Raw genomic sequence first — 13,372 nt, forward strand, 5'->3', positions numbered from 1 at the left:
TGGCAGGACAATAATCCTGAACAGATAAATTCCCACCCCCGTATCACTAATTCATTGTACAGTGGTACCCCGCAAGACGAACGCCTCGCAAGACGGAAAACCCGCTAGACGAAAGGGTTTTCCGTTTTGGAGGCGCTTCGCAAAACGAATTTCCCTATGGGCTTGCTTCGCAAGACGACAGCCCATAGGGAAATCTCAGGGACAGTGGGGAAGCGCAGCACGTCTTCCCCACTGTCCTCGGACCTCCTCCGAAGCCTGGCGGCGGGGCGGGGACACCTCCTCCCGCCGCCGCCGGGCTTCGGAAGGCTCCTCCGAAGCTGGGCGGCGGGGCGGGAACACCTCCCGCCGCCGCCCGGCTTCGGAATGGTGCTCCGAAGCCGGGCGGCGGGGCCGCGAAGCCTGGGCGCGCTGATCTCAGCGCGCGCAGGCTTCGGCATGCTGGCAACTCTCCGCAAGCAGCGGGAGAGGTCCGCGAAGCCTGTCCAGGACAGCTTTTGAAGGCAGGGCGGGGGAGCAAAGACTTTCGCCCCCCGCCCGCCTTCAGAAGAGGTCCTGGACCTCTTCTGAAGGCTGGCGGGGGGCAAAAGTCTTTGTCCCCCCTGCCTGCCTTCCCAGGGGCTTTTAAATTGCCCCGGACAGTGGAGAAGTCCTCCGCTGTCCCGGGGCGATTTTAAAATGCCGCCCGCCAGCATTTTAAGATCGCCCCGGACAGCGGAGAAGTCCTCCGCTGTCCCAGGGTTTTTTAAAATGCTGGGGGTGGGAAGAAAAGCCCTTGTCCACCCCCCCCCCAGCCTTCAGAAGAGGTCGGGGACAGACTGTCCCCAGACCTGGTCTGAAGGCGGTCTCCATAGGAACGCATTAATTGATTTTCAATGCATTCCTATGGGAAACCGTGCATCGCAAGACGAAAAACTCGCAAGACGAAGAGACTTGCAGAACGAATTAATTTTGTCTTGCGAGGCACCACTGTAATGTGTCACAAGCATGATATGCTGGATTTCTGCAATCCTCCCAAACCTTCTTTGAGGAAGAAAAGAGCCCATAGGAATAATGTTCACAAGTGTTCATACAATGCCTGTACAGTGGAACCTCGGTTCCTGAACAGCTTTGTTGTCATACATTTTGGTTCTCAAACGCCGAAAACCCAGAAGTAATTGGTCCATTTCCGAATGTTTTTTGGAACCCAAACATGCAACACGGATTTTGTTCAGGAACCAAGGTACCACCGTATCTTGTTTGGAAGCCATTGTCAGCCCAAATGCATGGAACTCCTCTGTAACCAAAATTGACAACTTTATATATATATTGGAATGAAACAAAAAGTAACATTTTGAGGGTTATTACTTAGTATGTAGGATTTTCAAGTTGCCAGCCCAACTTTTCCTCGGAAGATGAAATACAAACAATACAATATCTCAAGAAGTATCAATTCTAGCCATTATTAAAGACTGTGTGTTTTATTCTCTTTAAGAAAGACAATTCATATATTTCCAGAATATCTAAGATGTCAAATTTAAACACCCTGAAGGAGGCAAGTTTGCTGTCTGTCTTGGTAAACCTTCTAATGTCTGAAGGGGAAATGGGAACCATGAGCTGGCAGTAGTTCCTCAAGTGGGTCCTCCTGTCAAAAATTACAATTTATCACTGAAAGACATGTGATCTACAAACACCAAATTAATGTGTGCTGCACAAAGTATAATTTGGCCACAATAAACGCTAAAATTATGCTTAAGAAAGTATGGAAATTGAATGCATTTTAAGGACACAATTTTCTTATCTTTACTTTTCATTTTGCAGCTGAAGACAAGTAAACGTGTATATAATTTCTGTGCCCAAGATGCACAAAGTGCCCAGCAGTGGATGGACCGAATACAGAGCTGTATTTCAGATGCATAATTAGGAATTTTGCTTTGCTGCCAACAGCAAAAAGGAAATGATTCCATATGCAAAATAAAATCACTTTGGATTATGAGAAGATTTGTTATTGCAGATCAAGCAGCCTTATATTTCAGCCATAAATACTCAAAACATCGCCTTTCCTTAACCATATAGCCTGTATTATGACTCTCCATATGGAAAACACTCAAAATCAATTAACTTCTCTGCCTGCAAAATGGTTCTCTTCAATAGAATTGCAGGCCTGATAACCAGGCTGCTTTGTACTGGGATATGCTGTTATCTCAGACTTGCTATTTGTGAACAGTTTCTTCCAAATAACCCTCTATTTTCCAGTGTTTCAGCAAGGGAGTCAATTATCAGGCTAGTAAATCTTATACAGCATTATTAAAATCTTCAAGACCCATTAAGAATTGTATCCCACAGGTGCATAAACAAAATACAGTTTGCACAACTATTTTTTTCTTCTGAAAAGCCTTTCCGGGAGGCTACGGGACCCTCCTGAAAAATGTTGGTTGTGGTTGTACAGGGCTATATAGTGGGAAGGGGGAAGTGTCTATAATCAGGCTCATGCAAGGTTCCTCAACCAAATTTCAGGTAATTTTCCCCTCCCCACTACCACCCAACACAACACAGCCCACATTTGTCAGGAGACTTCTCCAACCCTCTGAGCTGCTGCACTTCCCAAAAGATTACCCAGAGGGGATGGAAAGAATGGATTGTGCAGGCTATCCTCTAGCCCTGTAACCATGGTTTGGAAACCAATAAATATGCATGACAGAGTCTTAAGGCATTTATTCTAGACACCAAAAAAAGTTTAAGAAAGGTTTCTTTCCTGATATTTTTGTCTCCAGATATATCTAGATAGTTGAAGGATACATCATTTTTTATTTACATTCGCTTTACCTGTGGCAGTAGATAAATGAAGACAACAATAAAACTGACAAAGGTCAAAACCTTCTACAAATCACTTGGGAGAAAAGCCTAAGAAATATAAAAAGTTGTATATTAATTTATGTGCTGTTCTGCTCGTTGTAAAATGAAATAACACAATGATAAATGCACTAAACAAAACAAACACTTGCACTGAAATCCTTGAAAGCAGACATTTGAAGGATAGAGGTAAATTATTTATAGCAGAATGCTAGCTAGATAACAGTGATTACAGATAAAGAATATGTACATAATTGGGCATAATATGGTGTGATTTGATACTTTAAAAACATTTTTGCACATGAATTGGAAGAATGTTTTTAGATTTTTTACATTTGCTAACATTGTGTTTGTTCATCTTAAAAATCTTTGAGGAATGTTGTTGGTTTTTTTACAGTCCAAAATTAATAACAAGTTTGACTTGGTGCAATCTGTGATGACTTTGAGTGTGGAGTCTCTAGATAGCTAACATGTCATGTTTTTGTTTTAAGTACTAATATGTTTAAATATCAAGCTAATATGTCAGCGTTTGTACATACTGGTCAGTATTTTCTAGTGTTTAGTAATGTTGCTTGTAACTTAATGGCTACATTCACATGTCATGCTAAACTATGGTCAAGTGTAACAATGACAAACCAGCGAGTGTTGGGCTTGCATGCTATTCCCTCCTCTTCTGGTGCAGCAAAGAGGAACAGCTCAAAAGCTTCCCACTCAAACTGTTTAGTCTTAACCAGTCATCCCCAAACTCAGCCCTCCAGATGTTTTGGGACTACAATTCCCATCATCCCTGACCACGGGTCCTGTTAGCTAGAGATGATGAGAGTTGTAGTCCCAAAACATCTGGAGGGCTGAGTTTGGGGATGACTGGTCTTAACTGTAATTAGTAAAAACAAGGCAATTTGAACCCATATTTTACAAAGCTGGGGTATTTTCACTAACGATAGTTAATAGCAGGTACAGTTTAGGAATTGGACAGAATATTCAAATGTGGTTGATATAAAAGGGAAGAGGGAGCTTTCATTCTGCTCATCACAAGTGTGCTAGAGGTGAGGAAGGGAGCATATTAGCCCAAGGCTCATTGTGGCTTTTCATTCTAACATCAAACCATGGTTTACAATCTCATGTGAACTGGGTCACTACCAACTAACCAAACTGACTTCATTTATAGAATTTCAGTTACTGAAATTGTTTACCTTTTTTTAAAAAAACCACTACTTTTTCTATATTTTTTAAAGTAAATAGTGAATACAGATTTCACATTGTACTCAGACTAGGAAATACATCTGTTTTAAATACATTGGAATCCCAAAAACAAACAGGAATGAAGGATTTTTCTAGCATTTTCAGCCAATAACCACCACCTATGAAAAATGGTGTTTGCACATTCATGTATTTTTCTTTGTATATGAAGTACTTTTATATGTACTTTGTATAATTATTCTGTTCTATAGTTGTTTAAAATGTACACTACTTCTATGGTTGTAACTAGCCAATTTTAATTATTTTATGTATGTTACATAACTAGTATATGCTAACCAACTTGTAATAAAGATACTTCTTAAGAAAGCATCCCTTCTTTCCTCTACTGAGTGGTATACAATAAATACCTTGCCTGATATAACTGTACAGTTAAATTATATTCCAAATAACCCTGTAATAAAATTCATATTTTTATACAGGCAAGTGCCATCTTGTATGTGGAAAAGACTTGTTCTTAAGTGTGTTTTATCATTATTAAACTCACAACATTCCATTAATACTACAGGCGGCCAGTAATATTTCACTATTATTACTTACTTAGAAAAGTTGTGCTTCTGTATTAAGTGAATACAAAAAATAATAATCCACATGCAACATGAATATGGATACAATATACAAATGGCATGTTCAACAACAGTTGATTACTTGAGCCTTTTAGCACCAGAACTGCCATAGGAAGGCTTAGACATCTGGCATTTTCCGTTGTCTACAGGAAAATAGTTGGTTTAGGAGGCCTTTTCATTGAGTATTAACACTTCATCAAAAAAATTATTCTAAGTATGCCCTCCAGTTTATCTTTAAATGTTCCCCAAAACACACTGTAATTTAGGGCATAGCTGCCAACAGCAAGATTTTGTGAAATTTCTATGATAAAAAATAGAGCAAGTAAATTATATAGCCCATAAACTGGTGACATTTTCTATTCAGATAGTGCACTATTCTTGGGTTGCTTTGCATGCAATATAAGCATCTTATGGTGGTAACCTTTGTACTTGTTTTGTTATTTTCCTAATGTTCAAATGTTTCACAATCTTTCACATCCCAGATATTAAATTTAATGTAGATAACATAATTTTGAGTAGTCACCCGTAGCAGCAGATGCAGAAGACACTCAGACCATCTCCTCCACATCTGCTGCTTGCTTGTCACTTTGACCTGTGATGTTCTTGCAGGGCAGTTTGGCTCTGCAAAGAGGTTTGGTTTCCTAGGATGGCCAGCCAGCCCTGACTTGGCAGTTCCTAATAGCAGGCACCTTTATCTGCCTTAATCATCAGCTCCACAGGGATTCTTGTAGGGTCGTCCTCAAACTAATGATTACCTGGTTGGTTTGACTTGTTGATTGGGTTGATTCCTGGGTGCAAGGCCTAACCCAGGATTTTGATTGAGAGGCAGAGTGCTGGGAAATGGTGACCTGATAAGAGCATAGCAGCCATTCATGGACACATCCACAAGATATATGGTCGGTGGCAATATGATCTGTTGGGCAATTGTGTTGGGAGCTTCTTATTCAGGGTCCTGAGATTTGGAAGCGAATGTGTATGAGTTGAGATGTGAGACACAGTAGAGGAGAGGAGACTGATGGTGACCCTATACAAGTGACCACAGGTAGGGGGGCCATTGGGTGTATGGGTGATCTAGATCAGTGTTTCCCAACCTTTTTTGGGCAAAGGCACACTTGTTTCATGAAAAAAATCTCGAGGCACACCACCATGCCAGATGGGGAAAGGTCACTTTTTACTTATGTAAAAAAAAATAAAAAAATAGTAACAGCATAGAAGGTAATGGTTATCTCTTTGATGTCTGATGGGAGGGCATTCCACAGGGCGGGCGCCACTACCGAGAAGGCCCTCTGCCTGGTTCCCTGTAACCTCACTTTTCACAGTGAGGGAATTGCCAGAAGGCCCTTGGCACTGGATCTCAGTGTCTGGGCTGAACGATGGTGGCGGAGACGCTACTTCAGGTATACTGGACCGAAACCGCTTAGGGCTTTAAAGGTCAGCACCAACACTTTGAATTGTGCTCGGAAAGGTACTGGGAGCCAATGTAGGTCTTTCAAGACTGTCGTTACATGGTCTCGGCGGCAGGTAGCAGCGCTCACAGCTTACGGACTGCACCGTGTAACAGGTGTCTGGCCCAGCAGCCTAAGGCGGACAAGCCACTGAAACAGGCATTCAGAATCCATTCATTTCATAAAACCTGCAGGGCTCAATCTCTGTGTTTGTGTATGTGTGTGTTTCTGTTTTGCCCAAGGGTCTGGGGGTGGGAGAGAGCTCTTTAGCATGATGCTTTTAAAACAATTAAATTATCAACAAACAAACCTGATGATACGAATAGCAACGTCAGGTGCTACCGGGGGGGGGGGGAGAGAAGGGAGCCTACTCGGAAGTAAATACTGCGTCCAGGCGCAATTAGCGCTGATTTAAGGTGCACCAAGACTGCCTAAAAACCTCACCAAAGATATGCAACAAAGCGCTTCGTTGCAGAGGGGAGAGTTTGTGCACCGTGGAGGCTGGAGGGCTTCTATTCTACATGCGGGGGTTGGGGGGGCGAGGAAAATGTGCTCCGTGGGGGGGCGGGGAAGGCAAGAAAAGGAGCTGAGCTCTAACTATAGGCTCCCACGCTTGAGCAGTCCTGACTCGGTGGGGCGGACCACCCTCTCTCCTGGAGGAGGAGGAGATTCCCATCCACGACGTGGCCTCCCGCGCTCCTGAACGGGAAATCTCTGCAGCCCAAGACTCTCCGCGAGGCAGCTCCTCCCTTCCTGCCTTGAGCCGCCGCCAGCCGCGCCCCCCTCCCCAGTTATCTGCTGCCTGCCAAGCCCCGCCCCTCTTCATTGTCCTCCCCTTCTGTTTATTCCCCTTCCTCCATCCCTCGCTTTTTTCCCTCTCTTTCCTTTTTTTAAAAAAATATTTTCTCTTCCCCTTCTTTTTTTCCACCCTTTCTTTTTTCTCTTTCTACCCCCCCCCCCGCCCTCCTGGGTTAAAGGATTTGAGCAATGGGTCTGGAGGTGGAGCTCGTCGGAGGATTAGCCCGACTCGCCCGCCTCCCTCCCACGGCACACTAGGCAACGTCCGGCGGCACACTAGTGTGCCGCGGAACACCGGTTGGGAAACACTGATCTAGATGACTACACAGGCCATTCATTACAGGCACCTGGTGGCCAACTGAGTTGGTGCTACTGTTTAGTTTGATTACGAATGAAGGAACCTGTCTAGCCTGTATTACTGAGACCTGGGTGAGTTGGGCAGAGTGGATTTGATGCAAGGTTTAACAGATATCTGGTGCAGCATCCACCTTGTTTGGAGGTCCAGAGAAGGGGAGTCTCTGTGGCCCATAGAGTTTGCGTCTTGTTCACCAGGAAGCCTTTCCATCCTGGGCTGGGCTATGAAGGCCTGTACTTTGGTAGCCTCAAGGTGTGGTGTTGGGAGAATTCCATGGCACCGGTTCTGGTAGCTCAATAGTTCTATCAAGTGTAGGGTAAGATCAAAACTTCATGTTCTCAGTGAAATCCACAGGGCTGTTCAAAGTTGTCAGCAGCCCAATGCATAGGATGTCGCATACATACCCTGATTTGGTCTTTACCTCAGGGTGTGAGGGGTGGCAGTCTGAATATGGGTGGGGAGGGAGAGGTTTGAATTGACCGTTGTCCTGGTCAGACATGGTTACGTTTGGTCTTACATCGTGTTTTCCTCCTACAGTGGTAAATGGGTCCTTCATAGTGTCCACTGCCAAAGACTTGTGGAATTAGAAGAATTTATTAATGCTTTGGGGGATTTTCCAGAAGTCAGAGCCCGCAATCCTGCTAAGACCTTCATTTTACTATGGAATAGCAGCAATCCAGCTGCAGACACTCCTGAAGGAAGCTGATTATCTTGACCCATTTCAGTTTGGGTTCAAGACCAGCTTTGAGACAAAATAGGCCTTGGATGGAAAACCCTGTTTTATGTTTGTTGCACAACATAAAAATACACTGCTTATCTCTCAGTGGCTTTCAATACACTGATCATGGCATCCTCCTGGACTGTCTCAGTGAGTTAGGAGTTGGTGGCATTGTGTTGCTGTGGATCCCTAATTCTTTCTTTTGTTTTAAAATACTTTTATTATACTGTTTTATATTGTATTGTTGTTTTAATGATATTGTTTATTGTTTTTGTGTTGTACACCACTTTGAGATTTTAAATAGTATTAAATTGTTTATAAATGCTTTTACATAAAACAAAAAATAAATATTGTCCTGTCCCTTCCAGCATTAGGTTTTTTTTGGGGGGAGGATTATTATGTTTCTGTGTATAACTGGCTTTCTTGATTTTTCTTCTCACTTGCAGCATCCTGCTACATCACAATTCCACAGAAATTTCTCTCTCACACATGCACATCTTTGGAGGGCACATACACAACTAGTGTTTCTTTTAAAAAAGGATGGCAAACTGCAAAGTACTGTAAAGCCCATTTCACACATGAGAGAGAACTATGAACTAGCTCTGCATAATAAGCCATTTGTGTGAGTGATTCCGTTCAGTATTCAGGTGAGTTTAACTGTGCTGTTTAAGCCCTTCTGATATACATCCTAGCCCTAATCGCTGCACAGAAAAAATGTTTTTTTAATTTAAAAGGTACATCCGGAATTAGAACATACTAAAATGAATATGAAAGAGTGAGAGAACTAAAAACAGGAATGAAAATAGGAGACTGAGAAGGAAGGAGAGCAAATATAAAACGGGCAACTTTGAAAAACAGCTGGAAAAGCAGGTGCTAATTAAAAGGTAAAGGGACCCCTGACCCTTAAGTCCATTCGCTGATGACTCTGGGGTTGCGGCGCTCATCTCGCTTTATTTGCCAAGGGAGCCGGCGTACAGCTTGTGGGTCATGTGGCCAACATGACTAAGTCGCTTCTGGCGAACCAGAGCAGCACATGGAAACACCATTTCCCTTCCCGCCGGAGCGGAACCTATCTATCTAATTGCACTTTGACGTGCCTTCGAACTGCTAGGTTGGCAGGAGCAGGGACCGAGCAATGGGAGCTAACCCCGTTGTGGGGATTCGAACCGCCAACCTTCTGATTGGCAAGCCCTAGACTCTGTGGTTTAACCCACAGCGCCACCCGTGTCCCATAGGTGCTAATTAGGAAGCACAAATTAGGGGCAACGACGTTAGAATGGAAATGTGCTACCTGGATATGTGAAATTATTGCTATAGAAGCAAAAGCTAATGAGTTTGTTTGAATTTATCTCATGTGTAAATTGCACTTTGCAGATATAACAATACAGAAAGAGTGTTTGTCTCACCTTGTATCTCTTCAGTTGCAAAGCCTGTTGTCAGATCACATCTTCAGCTCCAAGTCATTGTGCATGTGCTGGTCTAAGACCTGCAAAATAGGCCCCGATACTGGCTTAGCATGCTACTGCGACAACATCAATACATTATTTACAATGACATTTCACTTATTTTGCTTCACCGTCTCCATTTTCCAGCTGGAATAAAATAACTGTGCATCATTATACTATGTGTGTCATACTAATCGATTTCCTCTTCCTATCTCAAGCACAGGATTGTCAGTAATTAATTTGCAGACCTACAGCATCCTAAATCTGTGAATCAAAGTACACTAAATGCAAAAAGTTAACAGATGTGGGGAAAGTGGTTTATGATAAAGTTTAGCATCACCATCTATGCATGTAATTTTCTCATACTTTGTTAGTATAGTGATTTCATTATTAACATTCCAATACGTACAACCCATCATAGCCAGGCAGTTATCTTTATTTGATCTTTAAGTGTCCTTGGGCTGAATGCAAGTGACTGCACACAGTGTTCTTATTTTTCATATCTGCTATCATGCAAGCGTTTTGGCTCTTTATGGCTACCAAATGGTCACTTCAGAAAGTTGAAATGCTGAGCTGGAATTTAAAATAAATAAATAAATCCCTGTTCATTCCAGGAATAACTATCACACCTTCTACCTGGCCTGCTGCCACATGATTTCTTTCCAAACATTTGGCTCCCATATGATCTAAAGTCTAGTTCTGTAACTACATTCTTAAGCAGCAACACGATATTGCCATGTTCAACCCACCAATGTGCATGATTCCTAATATTGCATCCATATGAGAACATTACAGATGGTTAAAGTCCATTTTTGTAACTGCCACTGTGTGATGGTGCAGTACAACATATTTATCTGGATCCTTTTGCAAATATTAAACCCCACTTTCACTTGGTGAACTTCAACCATTTTTACCTTTGCCCTAGTTGAATCATCCTTCTCTGCTTTGCATTCTTTTCCCTGCGTTACATGATATTATTACATAAAAGCTTTATTTATGTGGCTAGCAAACAGACTGCCAAATAATTTTGGCTAATATTTAGATATAGTGTCACTTAGAAAGGACTGTATTTTGACACTGTGGATGGAACATATCTGAGGCTGGCATTTAGCAGATGCAGGCTGGGCCAATAGGGAATTGTTTTAATGGACTATTTTAAATCTTTTTAAAATGATTACTTGTTTAAAGTATGAACCTAAAATATGAACAGTAATGCAGAATCTACCTACAATCACATTTATTTTTTAGAGAAGAGCAGAGCAATCCACTCCCTGCTCCCCCACTTTATGCCAAACTTGGGAGTAGGGGCTGGACTGAGCAGAGGCATCTCTCCACTCGGCCCTCCTGGCTGAGCCAGACAGCCAACCTGAGTGATACAAACATCATCCCATCAAGGCTGATTTTCCTCCTGCCAAATATCTTCCCTCTTTGGGGTATCTCCTGCAGAACACTGAGGAAAGCCTCCGTGTCTAAAATGTTGGCATCTTCTGTCTCGTGAGTCAACGAATACACCTCCACCCAAACGGCTGCATTAGCAGCAATAAAGTGCCCTCCCGGGACACAAGCCTGGATAGTGTGTGTGGAAGTCCTGGGCTGCCCAGACAACGAGACCCATGCCCTGGCCTTGCTGGTGTGGTCCAAAGGAAAGCAGAGCAATACATTTGTTTTGTGTCGTGCCCTAGTTTTGTTTTCAATTTTCTCCTTTTAAGCTTTACTTTTTGAACTGTATGTAAAAACGCAAATAAAAATTACTTAAGAAAATTTTCCCCCAGGCTTTACATCTGAACCAGGCCTAAAACACATCTTTCTTTAATTATGTCAAACAGCACAGCTAGTAGCGTCCTATGGCAGATGGTCTTTATTTTAGGACAACTTCTGGCCCCAGCAAGCGAAGTGCCATGCAAGGACACTGGGAAAGCAAGGGGGCAACAGGAACAAAAACCATGTATGATGTCTGACATGTTGTTTTATGGGAAGCTCTCTTGGCAAACATTGCTACATTAATCAGGAATAAACTACCACTTTTGCTTTGCTAATTCACAACCTTGTGTGGGTGTGTTAAGATATATACAAGAAGGTTTGAATCAACTTATTTTTCTGGAGTTGCATAAGATCTTGCATGTTTGACAGATCTGGATCCAGAGATTTTCTTGAGATCCTTTTTACTATTAGTTTTATAATTGCACAAATTATGGCTTTCCTACTTTCTGTATTTTTCAGCCCAGGCTTTATTTTTGTAAGTTTCTTCCAACTTTTCTGTGCAGAACATAGCTCCACCTTCCTTAGACAAACACCAGCTGTAAAGCACTGCTGCATACTTTGACCTGCGCTTGAAGATAATACCGAAACATCCGTATTTGGAATTTTACAATTGAAAGACCCTGCAATGAACCTCCAATAAACTAAAAAAATAAACAGAAGGATTACATTCTAAATTGGGACAAAATAGCAGATCAGGTTGCTTTTAAAGTTCCGGATGCATAAGCATGTGACCTGTCACAGCTACCACTTGTTGTCACACGGTTTCAAGCAGTCTATTTCCAAACCTTGGTGGGTGAGTAGTGAGCCAGGGCATCTTCTAGTTCCCTTGGTCTTTATTTGATGAGATATCTTTCAATAGTAAAATTCCAAATTCTCTTCAAAGCAGCTGATCCCTTCCTCCAGTGCCTGAATCCAATTTTTTCCAAAAAACATTATCCAAGTAAATTGATTCTACAGACTTGTAGTACATGATAAAGTGCCGGCCTTCTCTCCTTTTGTGGTAGGGATGTGTACAGCAGCCTGAAAAGTTGCCATTGAGGAAGATGAAGCGGAGCCAGGAACAAAGTTAAGCTAGTTCTGCAACAGTGTGTAAAAGGCATGTCCTTGACCACTCCATGTGGTATATTAACAAAGTCAACATGCCCCAAAGGTCAAAGCACAATCTCTAAATGCAACGTGCAGTTGCTACAGCAGCTCCTCCAGCATAAACGTTTGTGTGTTAGCCCTCAGCTGGACTACTTTGTGATTTTAGGACAAGCCTATTAATTTGCAGAGTGTGTTTGGTGCACACAGTATGGTTGTCATTCAATAAACTTCAGTTTGTAATGCTCACACTAATAGATTTTCCAGGTTTTAATTGCTGCAGAGCTAAATGTGCACCAGAATACAGATCATGATTTACTTATTTTATATACGTACATACCCCCTCATTCGATGCAAAAATTATTTCAGGGTGGCTTTCCTAAATCTACTAAAAACAAGAGTGTGCAAAAATACAACAGATTTCAAAAATACAACATTAGCAAATAAACAGCAGGATAAAAGCATCAGTTCCCTTAAGGGAAAGGGTTGTGGCTCAGGGGCAGAGCATGTGGCCTGTATGTAAAAGATCACTCTCTGCCTGAAACCCTGAAAGGATGCTGCTGCCTGTCAGTGCAGACAATATGGAGCTTGATGGACCTAAGGTCTGACTCACTATAAGGCAGCTTCCTGTGTTCTTAACTGAAACAGTTCCATTATGGGTTAGAAATTAAAAGTGCCTCTGTTAGAAAAGAAGACCCCTTGGTGGCTTTCACCACGTGAAGCTTTCCTGCTCAAACCACTTGGAAAGAAAAGAAAATGGCTTACATATGCTGATTTGCTAAAGGATCAAGAAGGAAAATGGAAATTAAGAGAATATGATGAAATAAAAGACCATTTACAGAGTTGGTTACACTATCGACAATTACATGAAATATACAAAGAAGACAATAAGAAAGGATTTAGTTATACAACATCCAGATTTCAAAAGGAAGTTGTAGAAGGGAAAGTGAAGCTGTTGAAAGGTGCATACAACATTCTGCTAGAATGGGAAACAAAATATGAAGAGGTGAAATCAGTTATGATTAAATGAGCACAAGATATAGGTCATAATAATGCTGGAAGACTGGGAAAGGTGGTGGAAAATTGATTTACAATTTACAGACTGTTCTGTGCTG

The 13,372-nt window shown here is 42.1% G+C and overlaps 1 protein-coding gene and 1 long non-coding RNA gene across 6 annotated transcripts in view; one reads left to right on the top strand and one right to left on the bottom strand.

Annotated features, from left to right (window-relative positions):
* Window positions 1-4,395, top strand: part of SBF2 (SET binding factor 2) — a 230,333-nt gene extending 225,938 nt beyond the window's left edge. For all 5 annotated transcript variants that reach the window (XM_083476221.1, XM_083476222.1, XM_083476223.1 and 2 more), the window contains one exon: window positions 1,798-4,395. In XM_083476221.1, coding sequence (XP_083332347.1) covers window positions 1,798-1,896 — 99 coding nt within the window. In that variant the 3' untranslated portion in view covers window positions 1,897-4,395. The remainder of the gene's footprint in view (window positions 1-1,797) is intronic.
* Window positions 2,677-13,372, bottom strand: part of LOC310695149 — a 62,311-nt gene continuing 51,615 nt past the window's right edge. The window contains exons 4-5 of the long non-coding RNA XR_014519950.1: window positions 7,205-9,454; window positions 2,677-5,723 (exon numbers count right to left, since the gene is read on the bottom strand). This is a non-coding gene — a long non-coding RNA (uncharacterized lncRNA). The remainder of the gene's footprint in view (window positions 5,724-7,204; window positions 9,455-13,372) is intronic.

The sequence above is a fragment of the Podarcis liolepis genome (assembly GCF_965112155.1).
Source record: "Podarcis liolepis genome assembly, chromosome: 1".
In the NCBI taxonomy this organism is placed as follows: Eukaryota; Metazoa; Chordata; class Lepidosauria; order Squamata; family Lacertidae; genus Podarcis; species Podarcis liolepis.